At 43.7% G+C, this 24,330-nt stretch overlaps 1 protein-coding gene across 2 annotated transcripts in view; it reads right to left on the bottom strand.

The window, feature by feature from the left end:
* Positions 1 to 4,913: 4,913 nt before the first annotated feature.
* The window catches only part of LOC138491587 (guanylate cyclase soluble subunit beta-2-like), a 707,294-nt gene continuing 687,877 nt past the window's right edge, over positions 4,914 to 24,330 (bottom strand). For both annotated transcript variants that reach the window (XM_069618174.1, XM_069618173.1), the window contains exons 14-16: positions 15,714 to 15,928; positions 15,252 to 15,374; positions 4,914 to 10,518 (exon numbers count right to left, since the gene is read on the bottom strand). In XM_069618174.1, the coding sequence (XP_069474275.1) occupies positions 10,367 to 10,518; positions 15,252 to 15,374; positions 15,714 to 15,928 (490 nt within the window). In that variant the 3' untranslated portion in view covers positions 4,914 to 10,366. The remainder of the gene's footprint in view (positions 10,519 to 15,251; positions 15,375 to 15,713; positions 15,929 to 24,330) is intronic.

The raw sequence follows: 24,330 nt of genomic DNA, 5'->3' as shown, positions 1-24,330 counted from the left end.
CAATTAACTCCCGGTTTTATCTGATACAATTTAGAATCCTTCATCAGGCTTATATGTAACGTGTAGTTCGGAAAGAAATTTGATCACTCCAGTGGGTCGGTGCCCCGGATACAAGAGTTATAGCGCAGGTTTTATTCATGTTATAAAGAGCTGTCTCGCTCTGATGATCTTTTGGTGACAAGTGACTGTGATGACAGAGAGGATGATTCACCAGGAAGTCCCTCAGGACATCATTTGCTGTATGTTCGGTTGGCAGCCAGGGATTCCTACAGCGGGGAAGATATTGCCGTCCATTTGCATGCTGCTAGCAAAGCATTGTAGGTTATTGCTTTGGTCAAGCCCTGTGGCACCTACGGTAGCAAAGGAGCTCAAGGACTTGGCGTGGTGCTGTGATATCAAACAGGAATACTGCAGAATGCAAACCCCTAAATCTAGGCCTCGTGACACTTGGGACCCAGTGCGTATCTTCTTGATGTCTAAAAAAGCAGCAGGGATAGGTTAGCAGTCGGGGATAGGGTGGTTGGTCAGGGTCCTGCCCTGCAGGATTGAAGTAAATATGGGAATTGCCCATTTATGTCCATCAGCTGTCTGTTGAACAAAGCCGAGAAGATATCCCGCCTGCATGCTGTCTCCTTGAGTAATTCTAGTGTTTACGCTTTGGGTAATGTTTGTATTTATGCCTTGGTGTACTCTTTGTATATTGTGCATTATGTGAACCTGTCCATAAATAAAGTTTAAACAATTATATATATTTTTGTGGAGAATACTAGCCCTGTTGGAATATCACTGAGCATACTATTAAGCTGCCCTAACAACTGCCACGATTGATTGAAAATAACTTTCCTGGGCTTCAAACACATAAGAACAGAACTAATAAACTGACAGCTTGTCAGAAGGTACCCTCAAGTACCCTAATCACTAAGCTGTTTTCAGATGCCAGGAACATTGATATTGATATTGATATTTTATTTCTATCGCGCTCGTACACAAATGTTAAGCATGTCAATGACTACTCTTTTCTCACTAGCATAGCGGGCTACTAATGGCATTGGTTTATGAAATTCTTTGTGCCTTTCCCCAAGAAGAGGTGACGGGCATAACCGGAAATTGTAAGTCGACATGTTATTACATGACTCACTCTGGGAGGGTTCAATAGTTAAAAGTCATTTACAATAGTCCACCGATGGTCTTCAAATAAGCTCAGGAAGTAGAGAAGACCATCAGTATTTGTTTGTCATAAAGTGCCCCTTCACATTGAAAGACTAACAACCAGAAATCCTTTTGATGAGCATGAGCCATCAGTTTAACAGCCAACGATATATTGGTCTTGGCCGTCATTGGCCCAGAGCCTGAAGTGTATATTTCACAAAGTCCCAGGAACCAAAAGGGTTGTGACAAAGGCCAGGGCTCATAATTTATTTTATGGGCTCACCCTGTGCATAAGAACAATGGTGCAACAATCTTAACTCCCCCTCCTTTTCCATAGGCATTAAACAAACAGCAGACATGTGTATTCAGGGATTGAAATCAGGACTCCACTACCAGAGTCTCTCTCGATCCATATCAAGCAGTTTTGCGATGAACAAGTAGTCGGTTTTATTTCTGGGGGATATGACTCTTCACGCACCTCCCATATGGGCAGGTATGGTTTGGAATGCACCTGCTAAACCATTACACAAATATTGAGCCTCCATTTTAACACAAAAACACAATTCTTGCTTCTTATCATTCTTCCTTTTTTCTGATTTTTGAAATATTTTTATTGGTGCCTTCCTGCTTGCCACTCTTTTCCCTACTTAAGGAGCCCTCCAGCCTCTTTTCCTTTGCAGCTGGGGAGCAGGTGTGAGTGGATCTAGGTCACCTGGCCTAAGCCCCGCCCACCTGGTGCCTTCCTGGTTGCCATTCTTTTTCATCACTTAGCAAGCGCCGCCCACCTGGTGCCTTCCTGCTTGCCGCTCTTTTCCCTACTTAAGGAGTCCTCCAGCCTCTTTTCCTTTGCAGCTGGAGAGCAGGTGTAAGTGGATCTAGGTCACCTGGCCTAAGCCCCGCCCATCTGGTGCCTTCCTGGTTGGCCATTCTTTTTAACACTTAGCAAGCCCCACCCATCTGGTGTCTTCCTGCTTGCTGCTTCTTTTCCCTACTTAAGGAGTCCTCCAGCCTCTTTTCCTTTGCAGCCGGGGACAGGTGTAAGTGTATCTAGGTCACCTGGCCTAAGTCCCGCCCACCTGGTGACTTCCTGGTTGCCGCTCTTTTTTCACCACTTAGCAAGCCCCGTCCACCTGGTGCCTTCCTGCTTGCCGCTCTTTTGCCTACTTAAGGAGACCTCCAGCCTCTTTTCCTTTGCAGCTGGGGAGCAGGTGTAACTGGATTTAAGTCGCCTGGCCTAAGCCCTGCCCTGCCCATCTGGTGCCTTCCTGGTTGCCGCTCTTGTTCACCACTTAACAAGCCCCGCCCACCTGGTGCCTTCCTGCTTGCCACTCTTTTCCCTACTTAAGGAGTCCTCCAGCCTCTTTTCCTTTGCAGCTCGGGAGCAGGTGTAAGTGGATCTAAGTCACCCGGCCTAAGCCCTGCCCATCTGGTGCCTTCCTGGTTGCCGCTCTTGTTCACCACTTAGCAAGACCCACCCGCCTGGTGCCTTCCTGCTTGCTGCTCTTTTCCCTACTTAAGGAGCCCTCTAGCCTCTTTTCCTTTGCAGCTGGGAAGCAGGTGTAAGTGGTTCTAGGTCACCTGGCCTAAGCCCTGCCCACCTGGTGCCTTCCTGGTTGCCGCTCTTTTTTCACCACTTAGCAGGCCCCGCCCACCTGGTGCCTTCCTGTTTGCCGCTCTTTTCACTACTTAAGGAGTCCTCCAGCCTCTTTTCCTTTGCAGCTGGGGAGCAGGTGTAAGTGTGTTACTACTGACTTCTGCAATTGTATTCCCTCTCCCCTCTTGCTTCTCCACTCTTTTTGACTGCTTAGTCCAGTTCAACGTGTTAATAATCCCGCAAAAATATCGGCATACAAACATATTGCCATATTTTTGTGGCGATTTTTAAGGCATGGAACTTGCAGGGGACACCTCTGCAACCCCTGCATTTTTTTAAAAGGAGCAGGGGACACCCCCGCAACCCCTGCTCCCGAAAAAAAAAGAAGAAATTATCACCCCCAAAAATATCGCCTATGGCCATTCCAGACGACCATATATACGGCAATATTTTTGGTGAGGACAGTATGTAGTGATACCCTTACTCTCTTTCTCTCCTCCCCTCCCTTCTCCCTTTTCCTTTCTCCTCCCCTCCTCCCCTTACTTTCTTCTATGCACTTTATCAGAATTGTCCATGGACCTAGTATGATAGCAATCTTGTCTGTCTCCTCTCCTCTCCCTACCCTTACTTGTCCCCACCCCCTCCAGTACTCTCTGAATTGTCATCAGGCCTAGTACGATAGTCGCTTGTTTTGTTCCTCCCCTCCCTTTCTGCACCCCTCTCCCTCACCTTTTGTTTTCTCCGGCTATAACAGAAATGTCGTCAGGCCTAGTACGATAGTCGCCTGTCTGTTTCCATTTCCTTCCCACTCTCCCCCTCCCTTCCTTATCTATGTTTTAGCTCTTGCACTATCTGAAATGTCGTCAGGCCGAGTACAGTAGTTAATTTCACATCCTTACAGTTCATGGCCTGTAAGAATGTCGTTGTATTTTCCCTTGTTCCCTCCCTTGTCTTGAAGCGCTTTGAAACACATTGTGAATATGCGCTATATAAATAAACTATCATATCATAACATGTTCCTCTGATACCATTTCGCTAGTATTGACCTTCATCTGACAAAACGGGATATCATACTCTTGCCAAACAGATGACCCATCCTTCCTATTTGCACAGACATTGGTATTTAAATATGCAAATAATCAAGTTTCTACATGGGAAGCCTTTTCTACAGGCACACTCATGTACCACATACCCAGTATTCCAACTGGATACACTTTTTTCAACTGTAGGGACAGACATACATCCACATGCTGAAGTGACTTGAGTGCAAGATATTCCAACAACTCGAGATGGTACATCCACTGGGTTCGACATTGCTATTATTTCTTGACACACCCTGCTATTTTCCCTACCTGACTGCAGATGGCCCAATGTTGAGCCTAATCTCAGGGGAAATAGGAAAGGCAGAATTGAAGTCACAATGAGTGGTGTGAAAAATACAATGATAGCATGTGTTAATGAATAAGGATTACTCCAATGTCACAAACTCTTGTCATTTTACGGACAAGTTAACCTGGAAACTCGGCTACAGAAAACAAATATACATTCTGGCACACATCCTTTATAGTTATAGCCTGTGACATGTGCCGCTGCATGTTACTAACAATTGGAATGACTGGCCAGGTTGTGAGTGTAACTTTTGGAGCAGGCGGACATGGCATTGAGTCTCTGGGACACTTTGGAAGGGCGTTCCTCGCTACCCTTTATGTTGGGAAATTTGAAAGGATAGGTATTTCTTTGTGGTATAAAGCATGTGGTGTTTTAAGCATTTGTCTCAATCACTGCGTCGCCACTGAAAGATATAATGTTACATATAGACAACAACTGTATACATCCCGTAGCCAACCCAAAGAGAAAGTCTATGAATTAAACACTAACATAGCTGCCTGCAAAACTGTGAATCTGCTCTGTGTCCCGCACAAGCCCTCAGTACCACCTCATAGACTAATACAAGCCGGTCTGCCGTGGATAATTAAAATCAACAACAGCAATTACTGCACCCTTAAATTCACAGTCGATGAAGAAAGAACCGGACAACCCAGTAGCCCATCGCATGACTGAGAAAACATTGACAGTGGTGCACACAACATGCTGACTTCTTTCAGGTTTTCCTCTCTCATCATTCAGAGTTGGTTTTCAGGCAGGCTGAAGTGAAACAGGGAATTTATTAAGAGACAGTTTAATTAATTCCAGAATAGACTACAGTACAGCAAAGGTTGAAATACATTGCAGTGTCAAATTCATGATATACGTTATGTGGGACACAAACAAACACATGTGTTAGTGCAGAATGTTTTTTGTTAGTATGTACTGTGTAAGTGTCGATCAATGGCTGATCACAAGGAAAAAACATACATAACAAAGAAATCTAGGCAATTGCGTGTGGATGGTATTTATAACCAAATACCATCAATCGATGAGAATTTGCTGTTTACTGGTGTATTTCCAACTATTTGTAGAAAGAATGTTGTCTTCTTATGTCTTTCCTACACAGAGACATTCTCAGGATTTTGTTTACTCATGTCTGAACCTGTTCTGTACAACTGCCTTGCATATTAAATATATTAACCAACATTCATCTTAGTCCTCACAACCACCACCCTTAATATCGGATAACTACAACATTTATTAATTTCGAGCTGACACCTTTCTGGAATTTAAGCCCCACAATCCTTTGGCTATATCCTATGTTTTTCTCTGTAAAATGGATGGCCATAAATCAAGTAGGTAAAGGAGGGTGGGCCATAAGTACTTTGATGATTTGAGAGGACTAAGAGTAACGATGAGTACCATATGTAATCTATCATTCGCTTTTGTTCCTCTTTTCACATTAAAGTGCCTACTATTCGAAGAATCACCAAGCAGTACATGAAGGTGTATGTCAGAATTACAATACATCACACAAATGCCCAGAATACTGATCTTCCCGTTTTTATGGAAGCTCACAGTGAACTAACTTGGAGGATTGTACACCCAAATTCTGCTGATAGTGAAACTCCAATAGTTAGCATGAAATGGTGAGCAAAGGTGTTGGGGGAATCTCTTATATATCTATCTTATGGGCACGCGTTATGCCTCTGCCCAAGAGGCTTCTTAGATACTGGTATAAAAAAAACGTAGATGATTGTAAAAATCAGCATAGAAGACTTTAAAGAGATGGTCACACAGATTCATCAGATTTGGTGGCTAATGGAGCAGTAGTTGACTTCGTTTGCGGCACTGCCAAAGGAGACGAATAATCATATGAGTGATGCAAGGTAGATGTTTTAGCCTTATAAAAGTGGACTGCCCGGGGACATTGAGCATATACATGGATCCGGATCCGAGATCAGTATGATCGCTTCTTAAATCCCTGGAACTGGGAGCAGACCTCTTGGATGAAATCTGAGCTTGTGCAAAGTATGGACATTTAAGGTGTACACATCAAATATGATTCTGACACCAGGAACGTCCCACGTTTACAGGTGCATTTTAAAATGAACTTGATGTCCACTTCTTCTATCATGTCTAAGGCAGGACGTTGTAATTGCCTCAGTAGCAGCAATAGTTGAATGCCAGTAGTACAGGCTTCCTGGGCATTTTGTGTAATTGCAAACTACAGAGCAGGTAAGATAAGAATGGTTCAATCTCTGCTAGGATAGGACCTGGGTCCCTGAAAATCAGAATGGCTGCCAACCGAGGTCCAACTGGCAAAACTTCCAGACTCATTCTGAAACCGCCAACAATGTGCAGTGATGCTTGTACGACTTAATCATGGAATATTTTCATGACATGTCCAATTCTGCCACCACATATTGTGAAATACACAGACACATTCAACCTTTAAGTTACATTTCCAAGCAGTCAGAGGAAGGTGCTTGATTGTCAACTGTGGAAAGATTGGACAGGCTATTGTAGAAGGTAATAACATGCAGAGGTAAGGTGTTCACCTTGGGGAGAGACAAGAGGAGAAGAAACCACTCCACCCTTGATGAGTTGGAGACATCAGTAATACTTGCCATTTATTGCTACTGACTAATCAAGGGATTGTGTAAAGACAAGAAGGAGAGTCTTTGGCCATGGCATTCAGAGGGCATCTCCAACAATGCTGCAGGTCCAGGTTGAAAGGATGCATGCCAAGGCAGCAATACACTCTCTACTGATGCAAAAAGGTCCAACCGCAGCTGACTCCATTAAATCACTAAGGACTGTAATATGTGAACACAAAAACAGAAGTCAACTGATGATGGGAAGATTCTACTTAAACTGTCTAGCATCTGGTTTTGTATGATTAGTGATTTTGCAACTCAGATGTCTAGAAGGTGGATGTTTGAAACTGTGATCAATTGATAAGAGAGGTTAGAGGGTGGCACCTGGTCCCTCCCTGTCTGTTGATTTATTTGTTGTCAGTTAGGACCAGGTCCAGCAAGCCTTCCATGTTGGTCTGAGACCACCACAAGGCCCAGAAAATTACAAAACAAATCCCTTCATTTTGAAGTGTTTATTGCTGCTGCGAGAGACTGGATGCCCTGAGTCAAAAGATCTACCAAGGTTTCTCCCCAAACTTGGCTACTGGCATCAATTATCACTATTATCAGGTCTTGTGATGCAAAGGGTAGATCCTTTAGTAGGTTCTACTTGGTGTTGCTTCATTGTCTATTGTTCTCCACTGCCTGAAATGACCAGGAATAAGGATCTCCAGTCCAAGGAGGAAGAAGTCCATTGGACCAAAAGAATAGCAGACGATGCTTTAGATATTAGTGCGTCCATGGCACTGTTGTTGCATATGCTGTAATGTTCTCTTTTAGATTCAGCCTACAATACTGATGAGCCTTTTCTTCTTAGATCCGTTTTCAAATGCAGATGTTGTGTTACTGCAATCAGTAAAGATAGTTAAGGTTTCCTCACTTCCATCCTAAACCTTAAGCGGATAAACTGGAGTTTGCTTGCAGGGTCAGAAATTATTTAATTCTAAAACTATGGGCATGCAGAATTGTCTACTCTTCTGGTATGTTAAAGACACAACTCCTTTGAAAGAGCGTGTTTGAGCCGATTGACCAGATAAGGAAATAGATAGATCCCATATGCATATAGAAGCCACACAAGCCAGGAAATTTGTCAACACACTTAGAGGGTATGCAGTGATAAAATCGTGGCACAAATGTCGCCTGTACAAAAAATTGCGGCAAAAATGCTGTGGTTTGACCCATTAAAGGTGTACCACATTACACCATTTAAAGGGAGTGAGGTGTCCCCCCGCTCTCCTTAAATGGTATAATGGGTCCTGGGGTGTCCCAAGCATCCTTTATATGGATTGCGGTGGCAAAACCACTGCCTTTTTGCAGTGATATTTTGTGTCCACAGCCATTTTTCCCGCGATTTTAACACATCAAACCACTGAGAGTACTCAAAGCTGGTATGCCATATCTGCAAGCATGAATCAAAGGAATTTCTAGTGTGTTACATAAATCGGGATATCAAGATTGGAACACAACAGTGCACACCAAGTTTGATTATTTTCCGGCTCTGCCATTAAAGTGCCCTCTGCAATGCAGCACGGAGAATCCTTGGGGTTAAGAGGGGTTGTGAAGAAGGATAAAATGAGCCTGCAAGGGCACAGACCGCTATTAGTTTGTGTCAAACAAAAACAGTGTGTGGAGAAAGTTTTCAAAAGACTGTCATTCACTCATACTGAAATACTCATTGTTGTACTTGGTAATAGCACAGCATCAACCTTTCTCAGCTGTCGCCATCGGAAATCAGAAAACAGATATGGTATGTGAAGGCAAAGGTTTATATTCTGTTAAATTGCTCAAAATGGTTATCTGTCTGGGAAGGTAGTTTGCCATTTGAAAGTAAGCACGGTGACAAGAAAATGGGTAATGGGAAGTAATGTATATTGTTAAAGAAAGATATAGCCTTTGAAGAGTTGAGTCTTGAAATAAACATTGGTAAAGACAACAGTTTTGGCTTTTGTACAGCATATTGATTTATGTGTTCTTCTGAGCTTTGCTGTCCGATGAACAGAGACTCAGAGCATGCAAAAGACATTGCCATGATATTGTGGCAGGTACTCACTTCACATGCTAGGCATTGACTTCAAATGCACAGCTTAAATCCTATGCTATGATTCACCATCTAATACCCAAGTACGCATTTCATGTGCCAGGTATTATTGCCATCAAATGCCAAGTATTGGATGTGAAATATTGGCAGCAAATGCCCATATGAACTTCCAGCATTTGGCCAGGTATTCATATCATACACAATGTAGCACAATTAAATGCCAAGCCACATGGTATGTTTTCCCACTAAATTCTCAGGTGGTACCAGAGAAGAGGGACAAAAGAAGAATGCTGTTGTTCTCTGTCTTAGTGAGGAGCGTGCTCCCTGTGGAGTGAGGCAGCCTGATATTACCTGATTAGCTGAATATTGCAGTGTCTCTCCTGCGAAGGGGGTTGTGACTGGTCCTCTCTTGCTATTGGAAATGGAAAGTGAAGACAGACTACAATCATGTGTCCATGGAAGGCCACACCAATGCTCATATGCCATCTAATGATACTGATAGGAAGCCCTTGGAAAATAACAAATAGTGCCTTCTCTGCTGCATCCTTTCCATCCAAAACAATAGAGGGAGAACAAAAGAAATGTGAAATACTCAGGCAAAATTCTGGCATGTTACAAATCCAAACAATATGAAGAACTTGTTCTTATCTTTTTCACACAGCCTTCATCAAAAGGCCTGCACATCAGCATAAAAGAAATTAAAGTCTGAAAAAAGTCAAATTATTCATGAAGCTGGATTTTCATGCTAGAAATCAGCACTTCGCCACTTCAAGTCCTTTTAGAAGTCTCCATTAACAACCCCTCCAATCACTATCTTTCATCATGCTAAATGTCAGGTGGGTTTAAGTTGACATGAAGTTCCTAAATCATTCTACTATGTATTCAGATTCAAAGTGGATCATGAATGCTGGGTACAAAATGAGCTAAAGTAAAATATGCATTAGATGTTCGTAAACACAGTTGAGAGCTGGTGCTATAAAATAAGATTAGGTGTCTCGCTTTCGCACATGAGGCTATCAGAGAGCACTCGTTGGCTATACGGGGGCTCATGCCACCAGGGAGGTCCTAGTTCTTGTATTTGAGAAGAACAATTTTCTGTTACAGTTTGTTTGATGTGCTGCTGTTATTTCGTCTTGTAAAATCAGAGCTTTGGGCGCTGACTGGTGATTTGTCTTCAGTTTGTTGCTTGTAGAGATACTTGTTTTATCCTTCGCATCATAACATGTATGAAAAGAGGTGCTGACTGTCGCAGAATGAAACATAAATAACATTTGTAAAATGCATATTGCTTCTGGGATGCATCTCAATAGGATGCCTTCATGGCCTTTTCCCAAGAAATGTTTGCCTAAAATCATTAGTGCAGAAAATGTACCCGCAACACTCTGGGAATCCTGTGATCAGAATTTTCGAAAATTTTGCTTGCATTGCTTGAATGAATATGAAAAAGTACCAACTTTCACCATCACTTACGGAAAAAAAAATGGTTACATTCTGTACGCATTCAGTATTGCTATGATCTAAAGAAATCAGCGTCACCGGGGACCGGGGACCTGGCTTGCTGAACTACAATATAAAAAATCAGAGAACTGTGCAAAAAGTCGATTTGATACTCCTGTTCTGTGGTCCTGTGGTTGCTGGTCTGGACCTTTCCGGTTCAAGTGCACAGAGGTCCTCCCCCGAGTGTCGGTCACTGTGGAGACTTCCATAGCTTTCTGAATCACGGATTTTACCTGCAAAGGCATGTTTCTGTTTAGTGCATCACTCATACCCGTATCTATAGAAGGCATGCATTACAAAAGCATTTCAAAATCAGAAGCACACGAATTTCCTAAGTCATGAGTGATTTGTTGGTGGCTCGGTAACCCATGCACTTGGATTTGCATTTTATTTCACTGGAAGATACATGCTCAATAGACCATCAGGGAGGTGCCTAGGCAACATATGCCAGTTGGATCTGGAGATGGCTTCATAATATTATTTGTTTTCATTTAATGTATTTATTTTGTATTTAATCAAGTGTGACCTGGTTAACAAAAAAACTTCACAATTACCGTGAAACACCTTAGAACCTGCCTTTTCAAATGACTTTCACTATGGTATCAAACCCTTTGTGACTAGCGCCTAGATGCACGCTGGGTTTGTGCGCTGATCATAAATGTACAACATAAATAAAATAAAATAATAAATAAATGCAGGTAAACATTTGAATTAATAACATTTTTGTAAGATACATAGACAAGTTACAAACCTAAAATACATGCATATCTTTTCTTAAAAGCCAATAAAATGTCTCCTGTAATAAATTCAAGATTCTTTTTTTAATAATGTTAATTGTGGATAATATCAACGAAAGGTGTCTTCCTGCAATCAGACTTAACCACTTCATGTTACTCATTTGCCAGACAGAAATATTGGAGTTGTCTGCAGGTCCAAGGATAGGAGTGTGGGGAGGAGGACATGTTTTGCCATGTTACGGTAGGCCTTTTCATGTCTTGCTATGCCGTTTAATGCTTTGTTTTGCCTTTTAAGAGATGTTAAGCCTTTGTATTCATTCTATGGTCTGCTATATTAGGCTTCTTGATTTTGACCCTCTCCCCTCTGCATGCACTAACCCCATCATAACTTTACAACTCCCACATCACCTTGTCACAGAACCCTCCAGAAACCCTCAACCTATTCTTGCTCTCAGGACTACAGAATACTTACCTTGAAGGGGTACCCTTCTGGATAGGCAGAGCACAAGTACTCTTACCACAACTCACCTAGAAACAAACCAGGACCAAATAACAGAACATTATGTAGACTTTCCTGCAAATACCAACAAAAAGAGGTGGTGGCTGGATGGTTTGGAATTAATCCTAACCTCTGGCATTGCTCTGGGCAACCTTAAACTGCTGTACTGCTAGGTCACATCCCTTAGCATAATACAAAACTCCAAAATATATAAAGGACATGCTGAGGCATTGTTTGCCCCTCTCCAGGTGTGACACCAAACTATTATTTATGTATTCATGCCATACATATACCATCTTCACAAAGGACATGTTAATAAAGGTTATTTTAATACTTTTTTAGAGATGGTCAGGTATGGCAACCAATTCCAACTGTACATCATGTATAAGTCTGCTACTTTACTCTTAGCGAAGTGCATAGTTATAGGATTAGTGTTTAATTATTTAGCAAAGTAGGCAAAAAGACAACTATCTGGCCTGGAAAATGCCTTTGAAAAATAACTGCAATAAGACGTGATTTCTTAGAAAAGCAGTGGTAGAGAAAACACTAATGCAAAGCTAAGGACTTTAGAATCACCAGTTTTCTAAAGTCACATGGGCGATGAACGAATTTCTCTAAAAATGTATTTGCAGACCTCTGTCTAGCATATTTTTTCAGATTGAAATTCTGAAATTCAGTCAGGTAATTTTAAGGCTTTTCAGAGATAGCCAGGTGAGGCACGCTACTCCAACTGTGCATTATTGACAAGTCTGATTCTGTTCTAATAGCAAACTGCATAATTATTGGGTTCGTTTTTAATTATTTAGCAAAGTAGGCAAAAAGACAAATATTTGGGCCGGAAAACGCCTGTGAAGCAATAACTACCATAAGGTGTGATTTCTTATAAAAACAGTGGTAGAGAAAACAGTAATGCAAAGCCAAGGGTCTTGGACTTTAAGATAAAGTCACATGGGCAATGAAGGAATTTCTCTAAAAATGAATTTCCTGACCCCCGTCTAGCATATTTTTGCAGGTTGAAATTTAAACATCAGAAATAAAATAAATCACTTCGGAGATGTGTGAAGTGCTAGTTTGTATGTATGTAGTAAACGCTATTTCAGCAGAGGCATAACTGCTAGAGCTTCTATTTTGGCAGATACTCAGTATACCCCACCATCATAAACCCTCGGATTATAACTGATCTTAACTAAAAGCCAATTGTGCAAACTGGATTGTCAAGAAGAAAACTGTCTTTGCAGCTGAGCAAGATCCTCCCTTCCTGAATTGAACACTTTCTTAGACAAGGCCTTGGCTTATTTCAATTCTCAGAGTAATGAGTGAGTTGAAGCATGTGAGTAATCATCTTCTTCTCCTTGGGCTTTTCTAGGGCCATGTTATATCAAGGTTTGATAATGTGAAACCCTTGAGATATCGGTTCAAGCTACAGCCATGGCATGAAGGTCTGAGGACGGATAAGCTTTCATTGTTCATAGAATAGCAGATGTACAAAGAAATGGTAGCCTCTTTACTGCTGTATTGATGAGTGAAGAGGTGTAGCTTGGGATGTGAGAGCATCTATTGGTGCACAGAAGGATAAAATGTAAGCATGGGATGGTGAGCAAACCCATGACTATGTGTGAGCAGATATCATGCAGGAGGAACAGGTGACATATTTAGTGAAGGGTCATGTAAAGAAGCTGTATGACCACAATCAACCATCTAGGTCATAGAGTGCCTATAGCAAGGGTGACGTTGTGAGGAGAGCAGCCTGTGAAAATAAAAGATGTCTCCATCTTTGGTTGTCGCAGATTGAAGGGTCGTGGTTGTTTGAAAAGAGAGTAGTAGTAGAAGTTGAAAGGGGATCGGATGAGTAACAAGACACAGGCAGCAAAACAACTGTAGACAACTGTAGACAAACATTTTGAAGGTTAGCATGTGCCCAGATGCTGCCCAAATGGCAGCTGTTATGCTATTTACGACCACTCTACATTACACTATGCATTACATGTAGAATAATAACACAAGTGAAAATAAAATTCTTAAAAATAACCATCTTATTGAAAATAACACATTGCTGACACCCATAACCTTTTCTATTTTACAATACAACATGATGTCATGTATGATGTCATTAGTAATGCCATCAGTGACGTCATATATGACATAATTAGTGATGTCATCAGTGATGTAATCTCTGATGCCATCATTGTGGTCATACGCTGTGCAACAGAGGGCACATAGTTAAGATGGCTTGGCTTTGCTTGACATGGCTTCCAAATTTCAGGGGGGTTGTTACATTAAATCTTCACATAATGTCTCTTTAACCAAGATTTGTTTCCCTGAAAGTTCACCTCCACCTCAGACCCACTAAGCAAAGCACTATGGTTATGCAAATTAGCTCAACGGAAAGTATGCTTTGTGCTTTTTGCTCATGAAAATTGCTTTTGTTTTATAAGGCAGAACAATTTATTCATAGATTTATCAATCCTGAACAGACTTCTCTCAAGGATGCATATAACCATATATGCATGTCACCCTCATTAGGGATTATCAGTGGAGCAGAGTCCACCATCCTTATGATTGGAGCATTGGAGTATGTTTAGCAAACACCACACACGCCACAGTGCCAACCTATAGCTGTCCCTGGACGTTCACCTCCAATTCAGAGCTGAGGTAATTTCTGCACCCACAATACATTGCTCTTTGGCTCTGAACACAAACAACAATAAATGCATTGGGAAACACATTGTCGGAAAGTCTCACCTGACGAAAGGATGCAAACACAATGAGATATATACAAATTAAGTATAGCCAAATAAAGATGTTTGCACCCAGCACTCACAGCCAGCAGACGAGTGTCACGCTGAATAGGCATCAGTCGCACAATGACATTATGGCATCGCCAGGTCATTCTCTGACAAATGAACTGTACGTCACAGGGTCATGAAGAAAGGCGAGATATTCTGTGGACAGACCAGCAACAACCAAACAAGCCCCTGATGATTGAAAAAGATTCCAGACTAATAAATCAAGGGCAGTCTGAGAACTAATAATTCATCTGCATATGAACTGTATACAAAGTGGTGGAATGGCATGCTTGTTAATAATTGTATAAGTTCAGTGGAATATTGTCATTCTTTTCTACATTTAAAAGTACAAATCATTGCTATAGATAGAGTATAAACCCGATGAGTGACATATTTAGATGGAGCAACTTACGACAAAAGGAAATGTTACCAACATTAATAACCAATTCACCAAGGTCGTAATGTGTGTAACAGCTGCATATAAATAGTATGGGTGGCAACATGCCTCAGAGGCACAGGCAAAGCCTTGGGCTTACTATACGGTACCAATGTATAATGCAACTTCTCAGGCAAGTTAGGAAGCAGGTGTGCACATGGATAATAGCCCAGTGTATGCATATAGTTTATGGTCACGAAATAGCACTTCCGAGACACTTGACAATGTATGGAGATTTTCTTCACGACTACCGTTTGCTGAAGGCTCAACAGGGATATCATGGATAACCTAATATGTAATGCCATGTGTGGCGACATGAGAAGTGCAGCCCTGTGGCCAAAATATGATTCCTTTAAGAACCATAGCTGTAGGTTTTTGCCGGTTTGGGCTTTTGGTCTGCAACCAAAATACCCTTTTAACACTGTGTTTCAACTGGATTTCGTTGGGTAATGTAACAACGGATCATTCATACACTACAGCTTAGTTAATTTACAAATATCTGTCTTACCTGTTAATTGCATGATTCGTGCATATTTTATCGCTTTGGTGCTTGTCTGTGGACATAAAGGTCTATCAGCATATTGCATTGGTATTGTAGGGGGAAGATCCTCATTACTGTCATCTTCTACACCTTTAAAACAGATCAGATACATGTCAATGTTCTTACACTATACAATTATTTATTTCCGTTAAGATATTTCACATTGGGAAGACCGAAAAATAAGTGAGCACTTTACAGAGATGATGTTGCAGCAACATATCAAACTTTGTGTGTTGGACGAATACTGTACGTTGCATTGGCATTACACAGACACTTAAGATTTGAGAACAGAGTAAAAGTAGTTTTTCCATAATCACACAAATGTTTAGTAAATTATCAAAGCAGAGATTATAACCTGTGTGACTGCATATGAGCAATTCAGCCACTGGACTGCATTATGAGAACCCCCTTTTGCTACAGCAAATCTACCTTTATTGCAGGATCCTGGAAGTGTTTCGATCCTGGAGTCATGAATTGATTGAACAGATGCCCTGCCAGAATCAGACTCCCTCGATGGTCTTCCCATGATTTCATCCTCTGTTGCAGACATATTCTTCAACAGGAAAAAGGTGTACATTTTTCCTTTACCCTTCACTTCAATCTCTCCTCTTTCAGTCACTTCAAATTTCTTGTTATCCAGACATCTAAAGAAAAAAGTCATGAACGAGTAAACAGAAACACATTTTACCCACCGTAGAGGTGTTTAACTCCTCTCATTCATTTCAGACCAGAATAGATACATAGAATGTGCTGCTAACTCAGAGATATAAATGAATATATTGATGCATTGTAGGTCAGTAAGTCAATAAAGTAATTGAAGTAAACAGAGAGAGTGCAAAGGGAATGGGTTCCTATCAATGCAGTCAGAATTCACAAATAACTGTTTAAATGGGTAACTGTATCAACTTGAATTAAATATTTTATAACAGCTTGTCTTTAACAAATACGTTATAGGGCCCAAGAATTTAAAATAACGTGTTCTTATTAATTTATAGGTGCTCCGTACTGTACTTAAAAACAACAAACATGACAAAAATCAATAACATGGGTGGACAGTACCATGCAAAGCAATGGGACACAGTAATGATGTGTGGTTTTAATCTTATTAGTCATTTGTTAGGTTCTGCATGCTCTTTTTTCTTATATAGAGTGCCATTTTAGGACATTCTCATCTCCCCTCCCCGCTTCTCCTTACTCCTCATATGCCTTTCTCATTCCTCATTCATCCTTCTCAATCATCAGTCCTCTCTTTACATCTTCTTCTCATTCTTATGATACTTATCATTCATCCTGCCCAATCCTCTCTCAACTTCCTTATTCCGTAAATCTCCTCCTTACTCCTTACTCATCCTCCGCATGTATTAGTTGTGCTACTAATGCCTCACTGCCCATTCATCATGTCTTCCCCTCGATCTTCATCCTTGAACATCGGAAACCTCATTCCTTCTCTTTTGTCTTCACACATCAGTCCTCACATACCCCTAGCTCTTCACTTCGCCTACTCAGCCTCTGACATTTCTCAACTCCTAACTTCTTATCCTTACACCTCAATCCTTCAACTCACTTTTGATTAATTTCCCAGTCCCGACTCGTCCTCTTCTCTCCTCATACCTTTAAGGAACTCGTGGTTGCAACAGTAAAGGCAGACACAAGTGATCACAGTTCAAGGGTGTGTATTAAACTGTATAACTGGGTTGGGAAAATGTGTAATCTAAATCTAAATCTAAGATGGGAGCAAGCTATGACCATCAAATAATAATAAGGCAGGCCTAGTGGCGTCTTGTCAAATACAAAGGGCCTATACTAAGAACAACCTATTGTCAATCCTTACAACTAAATACAAAAGAGTGTGGGATAATGTTCATGAGAAAGAAAGAAGTCTACACAAATAATAAGTCAGAATGTGGTAGCCAGGGTTCTCCCTTCCCAATGTTTTGAGCATGGAGCAAGGTGGGATTCCAGAGCACAGCACACGCTTGAGTTTTTCCCAGCACGAGCCAACAGTTCTGCTCTCAGCAATCAGGCCCTTTGGTGGTTAAGTCTCTTTTCTACAAAAAAGTCTCTTTCCTCCGAGGACCTGATGTATCCAAAATAACAAACAACAAGTTAATTTCCACATATACGTTGGCTGTTGACCTTCAACCCTGGATCCCCCTCTTCTGAGCTCAGACCTCTTTTGAATGTCAGCCTCCTTCTGCCGGGTTCACTCTTGTCAACACACTGTTCATTGGGACTTCAGGCTTCGTCCCCTTTTCATTGGCATCCCTCCGTCGGGTTCACTGTTGCCAACTTTTGCCAGTCACACAGTGCAGGATTTCCTTCCCTTAGCTTTAACTTTATCTACCGGTCAAAGGCTTTCAACTGAGGATTTTGCTAGACTCCTGTATGACCACTTTGACCCCTTTCTCGCCTTTCCCAAGGCCTTCTGGTAACAGTAGTTTCAACAATAGGGTAATCGCCCAGAGTTTCAGGAGTGAGCACCCGGAAGTCAGTGCCTGACTCTTCTGTAGCTGGTTTTCCCCTCTCACATTAACTATTCTTTGTATGGGGGCACGCTGTTGCGAGTTCGGCTGGATGGAAGCCTCAGCCCGAGCTCCGGAGGTGATCGGAGTATCCTAGCATAATTTTACCGGAATAAAACAAGGGTTGACCATAAAACCGGCTCAGAAGAGGCATGAAGGGGTCTGGCACAACTTGACCGAGAGGCAGAACATTGACTTGAGTGGTGCCGGCGATATTTAACAGCTTCTGGCGGGCCCGTGCTGGGCAGAAATGCTGGGACGAGTCTGCAGCTGCTGAGGGAGTTTCCTGCAGGGGCACGTCTAGCGCCAGCTAAGGACAGTGAAGGCAAAAAGTTGCAGAACTCGGAGCGGATACCAAGTCCATACGTGGGAGACAGCCCGCTGATACGCCGCCCTGCCTGTGTTTGCCGTAATCATCCTAAACCCTGAGGAGGAGGGCCCCGGACGGCATCCTTGCTGGGGTTGTCCTTGCCTGATCTGGGCAGTGGAGAGACCAGGGAGCCCTGCTTCATGCCACAGTCCCGAACATCATGAAGTGGGTGCAGGGCATGGCGGGGCTTTGAGTTGAGGCGCTGCCCGTCACGCTGGAGCACAAGAAGATCTTGGACGGTGAATGTGAATCGGCAGCATAATGGAGACCTTTGGCACTCCCGGAGTGAGGGACTGCGCTAACTTGGCCACAATGCAGGCGCCCTGTTATAACACGGCATGTTGGGACATCCGGAGGGACACGAGCACCGCCTACGTGCATTTAGGATCCGTGTGGAGTGAACGACCAGCGCCACTGCAGGCAGCTTATAATATACCATGGAAACCAGTTGTTACCATACTAGCAGCGCAGGCTTAACGATATCAAACAACACATCAACGCATTGCAACGCGTAGAAGGCCCAGTGGAATTATATGATATGATATTGATATGATATGGCATTTATAACACGCCTATACACAAGTGTTTCAAGGTGCGACGAGGCAAGGGAGGGGGAACAAAGGGAGGACATACAACAATCCTACTAGGCGAGGTGTCATTCAGATCGCGCAACTGCATGGGATGGGGGAAGGGACAGTGCAGTGCATGGGAATAGAATAATAACAATAAGTAAAAGTAATGGCCAGCAGGTGGCAAGTGCAAAGGTAAGTGCAGACATCAGGTGTCAAGTGCTGGTGGTGGGACTGTAGGGATAGAGAAATGGTCCCCAGGTGCGGGGGTTGCCAGGCAGGCAGTGCAGGTGTGTGTGACTGGTGGGGGAGGAACCTGGGCCCGAGATCAGAGGGTGTCCTGGTAACCAGTGCAGTTCCAGTTACAGCCAGGAGGTCAAGAGGGGAGAGGAGGAAAGAAAGCAGAAGCAAAGAAGAAGGTTTTGAGGTGCTTCCGGAACCGGAGATGGTTCTCCTCAAGTTTAAGAGAGGCAGGGAGGCTGTTCCAGCGGGTGGCCCCAGTTGAAGAAAGAGATCTACCACCAACTCGTTGCTTGGAGAAGCGACTGACCCTGAGGGGGGTGACTGAGTGCCCCCAGCTACTTCAGAACTGCTGAGATAGCATACACGATAAACGCTGAGGCCTTGTCCAGCGCTGCACTCACTGCAGACAGATATTGGCACGTGTGGCTCCCATGCAATCCCCCTGAGGGGGCGGATTCTGGCAGATCCACCTTGCAGGCACTACAGTGTGGTCTGCTTTTTTTGTTGTGTTCCTCTCAACAACATTGAAGGGTATTCTAGATTCACACTCTGAGGCCTGGCCTGAACTGTGACCACTGGTGGATGGGAAGGGAGGCGTGCTGTGGACTTGCACTGGGCTCGGGCCGAGGGGGGAGCTGCGGCTGACATGCCAGCAGAACCTTTTGTTACATGTCTAGGGCAAGGCATATGGTGAAAGTCCCTGATGCGGATATTCTGGATCATCACACCCTGCAAGAGGATGGAAGGGCTGGGGCCACTTGGCTCTCTCTTTATTCACATTAGAGGTTCTCACTGCACATAGAGGACCTGGTCCTTTGACGCAGACCAACGCGAACGCATCGTTGGCTTGATGGTCTGTCCCGGCCTTCCAGCCCCCACAGCCTGAGGGGAAGGGCTTGGGATGATTCACCATCCTGGACAGTGACTTACACAAACTTGGGAACAGCGCAGCAATCAGGATACCACTTGGGTGCAAGTGTGGAGAAGGTATTGAGGGGGCCACTAGACACCCGCATCAGTGGATCTGGTTGGTGACCTGATCCCTATGAGGAACTAGGATGAAAACATAGTAAACTCGGTAAGCTTTCGTGGACCTCTCGGCCCCCATATCTTGAGAGGGGGGGTATGGACTGATTTCTGACTCAAGCTGAAAAACACATAATTCCCAACAAGTCGTTCCTGGGAGGAAGAGCTATGTGGATTCCAGAAGAACTAGGCACACCCTCTGGGCATAAAATGAACTGACAGGACGAGAAACTACTGCTGAACAAAGGAAAGATCTCTAAGCAACTTATATCACAAAATACGCAGTTTTGGACATAGCCAAGACACCCAGTGGTGCAGTATAATGCCTAAGGGAGCACCCTCAAAAAAGAGTGGTACAATGGACACATTTACCAAGCCAACAACTAAGCTAATGGACACTGGAAGCAAAGGGACAGGTGGGAAGGAGCCTCCAGCGGTGGCCCGCTGTTGCCGCCCACATTCCCGCAGGGAGTCCTGACTATCATGCTGCAGGGATTTGCTTCCATCAGTGACAAGCTGGATGGCATTACTATCAACATTACCACGATCTGGGACCAGCTGGAAAAAGCTACGCTGCGCATCACAGAATCAGAAACGCGAAATGGCACGGCAGAGGACGCGATAGAGGCACTACAGAGTACAGTGACAACCATGGCGAAAGACCTAGCAACATCAAGATGAAGTGCAAGGACCTCGAAGCGCAATGACATCGAAATAATGTCTGCATCATAGGGGTGCCAGAGGATGCCCTGAAGGACCCCATGGAACTGGCTGTTGAGGGGCCATTAAAAGACCTGCTGGGGGACCCAAGATGGTCTCAAATGTTTGTTGTGGAGTGTGCGCATAGAACAATCAATCTATACATTCGTCCTCTTCTTGACCTTTTAAATAAACTAGGCGTGCAATACACGAACTACGCCGATGATACTCAAGTGGTTATACATCTGAGTGGCCTTTATAGCAGCGATTCTGCAACCATCAACAAAATATACAAAGATATACAAGACTGGATGGCCTGCAATTCTCTTGCCCTCAATGATAAAAAAACTGAAATTCTCATTGTGGCATCTAAAAACACCAGGGCGAAACTAGATCCTGACTATGCTAGTTTCCATATTGCTGATAACACCATTCTCGTTCAGAAGAAGGTTAAGAGATTGGGAGTTATTCTTGACGAAGATCTCTCAATGAAATTTCATGTCTCCAGCATCAAATCAAGCTTTGGTCTTATAAATAAGAGAATAGGATACACTCGCCCATTCATATCACAAGAGAACTGCGCTCTTATTTCCACCGCACTAATTAATTCTAGATTGGATTACTGTAATAGCGGGCACCACAGCTCTCAACATCCAATCACTACAAGTGGCTCAGAATAATGCTGTGCGCAATATCTTCACTCAGTCCCGTCGCACACACATTTCCACCTTCATTGGCTCCCCATTAAACACCGGATAACCCATAAGATATTAACCACGACTCATAAATGCCTTAGTCTCAGCAGTCCCACCTACCTGTCAGACCGTATAAGCATTAAGCCAAACATTAGGAACCTTCGGTCATCCTTGGCCATCATTCTCAAACAGCCCAAAATTAGGACAGCTAAATTTGGTGGCACAACTCTTGATGCACAGGGACCCCTGCTCTGGAACAAACTTCCAGCCCAGATGCGGCAGATTCAGAACTACTCCGTCTTCAAACGCGCCGTAAAAACCCATTTGTTCAATATGGAATAACTCCTTAGCCTTTCTCCTTCTCTACTCTATCTAGGCTTCTCTATATGTTTGTCTGTCCTGTTAAGTTTCTATGTGCGCCCTGAGGCCTATGGGCATGTTGGCGCTTTGTAAGAATTAAAATAAATAAATTAATAAAACACTGGCAGCAATTCCTAAACCAGGCGCGTTCCCCCGGCCAATAATAGACTGGCTAATGAACTACAGAGACAGGGACATGGTTCTGAGGGCCACGAGGGAGAAGAAGGATTTGAAGATGGGTTCCAGTGTGATTCGTATTTTTACGGACTATACGCTGGCAGTACAGCAGGAGAGGTGCACATTTGTCGGGGTCAAGAAGCTATTAAGAGAGCACAAAATACCCTATGCTATGCTATAGCCAGCTAGGCTGCGAATGCAGTTCAAAAACAAAACCTTTCCGGAAGAGGTGGCATCATTCGTGGAGGTCAACATTGTAAGAGGATTCAATTCAACACTACAGCTAAGTCAACGCCTAGTCTATAATACTGAATGAAAACCCTTATTGATATAACTTTATGTCCAGTTCATGTGTTCTGGATGACTACCCCTATATAACACCCCTCTCTTGGAATCCTCCTGACCCCACTGAGCCAAGAAGTAGTTCTGTTTTGCAAGTTTATAGGTTTATTTGATAACTTAAACAATATATATTATATCACGCTTTATAATAAATTAATAATTGGATATCACACTTAATCTGGTATGATAAAGATTAACAACGGAGAATCTGGCACTAGCACACTTCTTGATAATCACTAAGGAGTTGACATGAAATGGATAAGATAGCAACAATACTTTTATGGTTTCAAATGGATGCAATGTGGAATGAAATGCAGTAAAGAAAATAACTTGATAGGATTTCAGCAAAGACAGTGTAATCACTTTCTTGTACAATTCACCCCCCCCTTTTATGCAATGCAAGGAAATGGAAGGAAGCACACAGTTCTCAGAAATGCAATTAAATGTGATTCAGTTCACCCAGCAACTTAGACTACAGACGTTGAAAACACAGGCAAAATGCTTTTATATGTGCTGGCAATGGAGTGAAAAATATGCTAAATTTGCTTTTAATTCCCTCTAGAAGTTCAGGGTGAGTGAAATCAAGTTAATATTAGTCCAGGCTCACACTAGCAATGGTTCAGGGATGATTAGCAGGTTAAACGAATTTCTGGCAAATGGAAGGCAAAAACAAACTGCTGTTTTCACACGTGGAGAAATTTGCAAATCGCGGTAAAATGTCAAATCGCGGTTAAATTTGCGAATGCGCCGAGCGCGATTACAGAGGAACTACAAGGACTATCACTATTGTGTTGGGGTCCTAAGAAAGCCTAGGATCTCAGCTTCCAGATGAAAGTTACTGCAAGTCTCTAGCACAAACGGTCACGGAGATATGAGCGATTAAATAAAGGTCGTTTTTCAGATTTGAAATTTTAAAGTTCAAAAGACAAGTGACAGATTTTGCAGCTAGAATGACAGGTGACAGATTTGGAGTTATCAGGCAATTCTACTTAGGTTAAATAGATTGAATTAGGGGGGCGCTGTTGCGCTTGACGAAGATGGCTGCCTGCTGAACAGCTCCGAGCCGAGAGGCGCTTCCTGAACCAAAATCACCCGTTTGCCTCGGCGCTTCAGCTCACAACTGTCTGAGGGGGAAGCTGATGTGACCGTGATCTTGCTGGCCTTTTTCCGCCCTCCTAGCCCCCTTCGCTGCGGAGCTGCTGGCCCCTCTGTGAAGACCGGGAGCGCGCGCTCCTCCGATCCCCTTCAGGGCTCCAGTGAACCGCGGTCGTGATCCGCGGCTTGCGGCCTTCCGTTGGGGGAGGGGCACCCCTCCCTCCCTGCGCGACCGCTCATAGCCAACTTGGGGTGAGCTGTTGGCTGGATCCGAGAGCGCCCGCTCCGCTGCCCCATCCGAGGCGGCGTGCTGTTTCGACCCGGTCCGTGGATCCAGGCGGTGAGTGGGGCCCCGATCCTCTGCGCCGTTCCCCGCATTGACTTGCGGCCTCGGTCCGCGGCTCGTCGGAGTCGCTCACACGTCATTGAACATTGGGACAATTAAACACCCCACCTGCATCCTGATACCCAGTGGGGGGGGGGCAGGTTCCACCGGAGCCCATCCCCCGGCGAGGCTCATCTTCAAGCGCTTTTTGTGCTCGTGGGGGCCACGCGAGACATTGACCCCCCCCACTCATTTCACACTTCGCCGAAACGGGGTGTGCCCTGACCCCTACGGAACTGCTGCATATTGACGCCACCGGATCACATCACACCCAGCCTTCTATTGGAACCCTAGCTACCTAACTGCTCCATCATCGGCCGTGCCGCTCCCTGGATCCATAGGAGCGGCGAGGGGCGGCGGCTTCTCCCCCGCCTACCCAACACTGATCATGTTTCAACTCCGGGAATGCTCTGTCCCTCGAGCCCATTGCTTTATTGCTCATTAAAGTGCCAATCACCTCCTACTCCATCTTGCCGCAATAGCTCCTGAGGTTCTTCTTGCTCTCCTGTTGGTTGTTGCCTCCGTGGACCTTGCTTCCTCGGGTTCCCGGTGGAGCTCTCGTG

Source organism: Ambystoma mexicanum, chromosome 10 (assembly GCF_040938575.1).
Source record: "Ambystoma mexicanum isolate Mex_15411 chromosome 10, UKY_AmexF1_1, whole genome shotgun sequence".
Classification (NCBI taxonomy): Eukaryota; Metazoa; Chordata; class Amphibia; order Caudata; family Ambystomatidae; genus Ambystoma; species Ambystoma mexicanum.
This window is presented reverse-complemented; position numbering and strand designations above follow the sequence as displayed.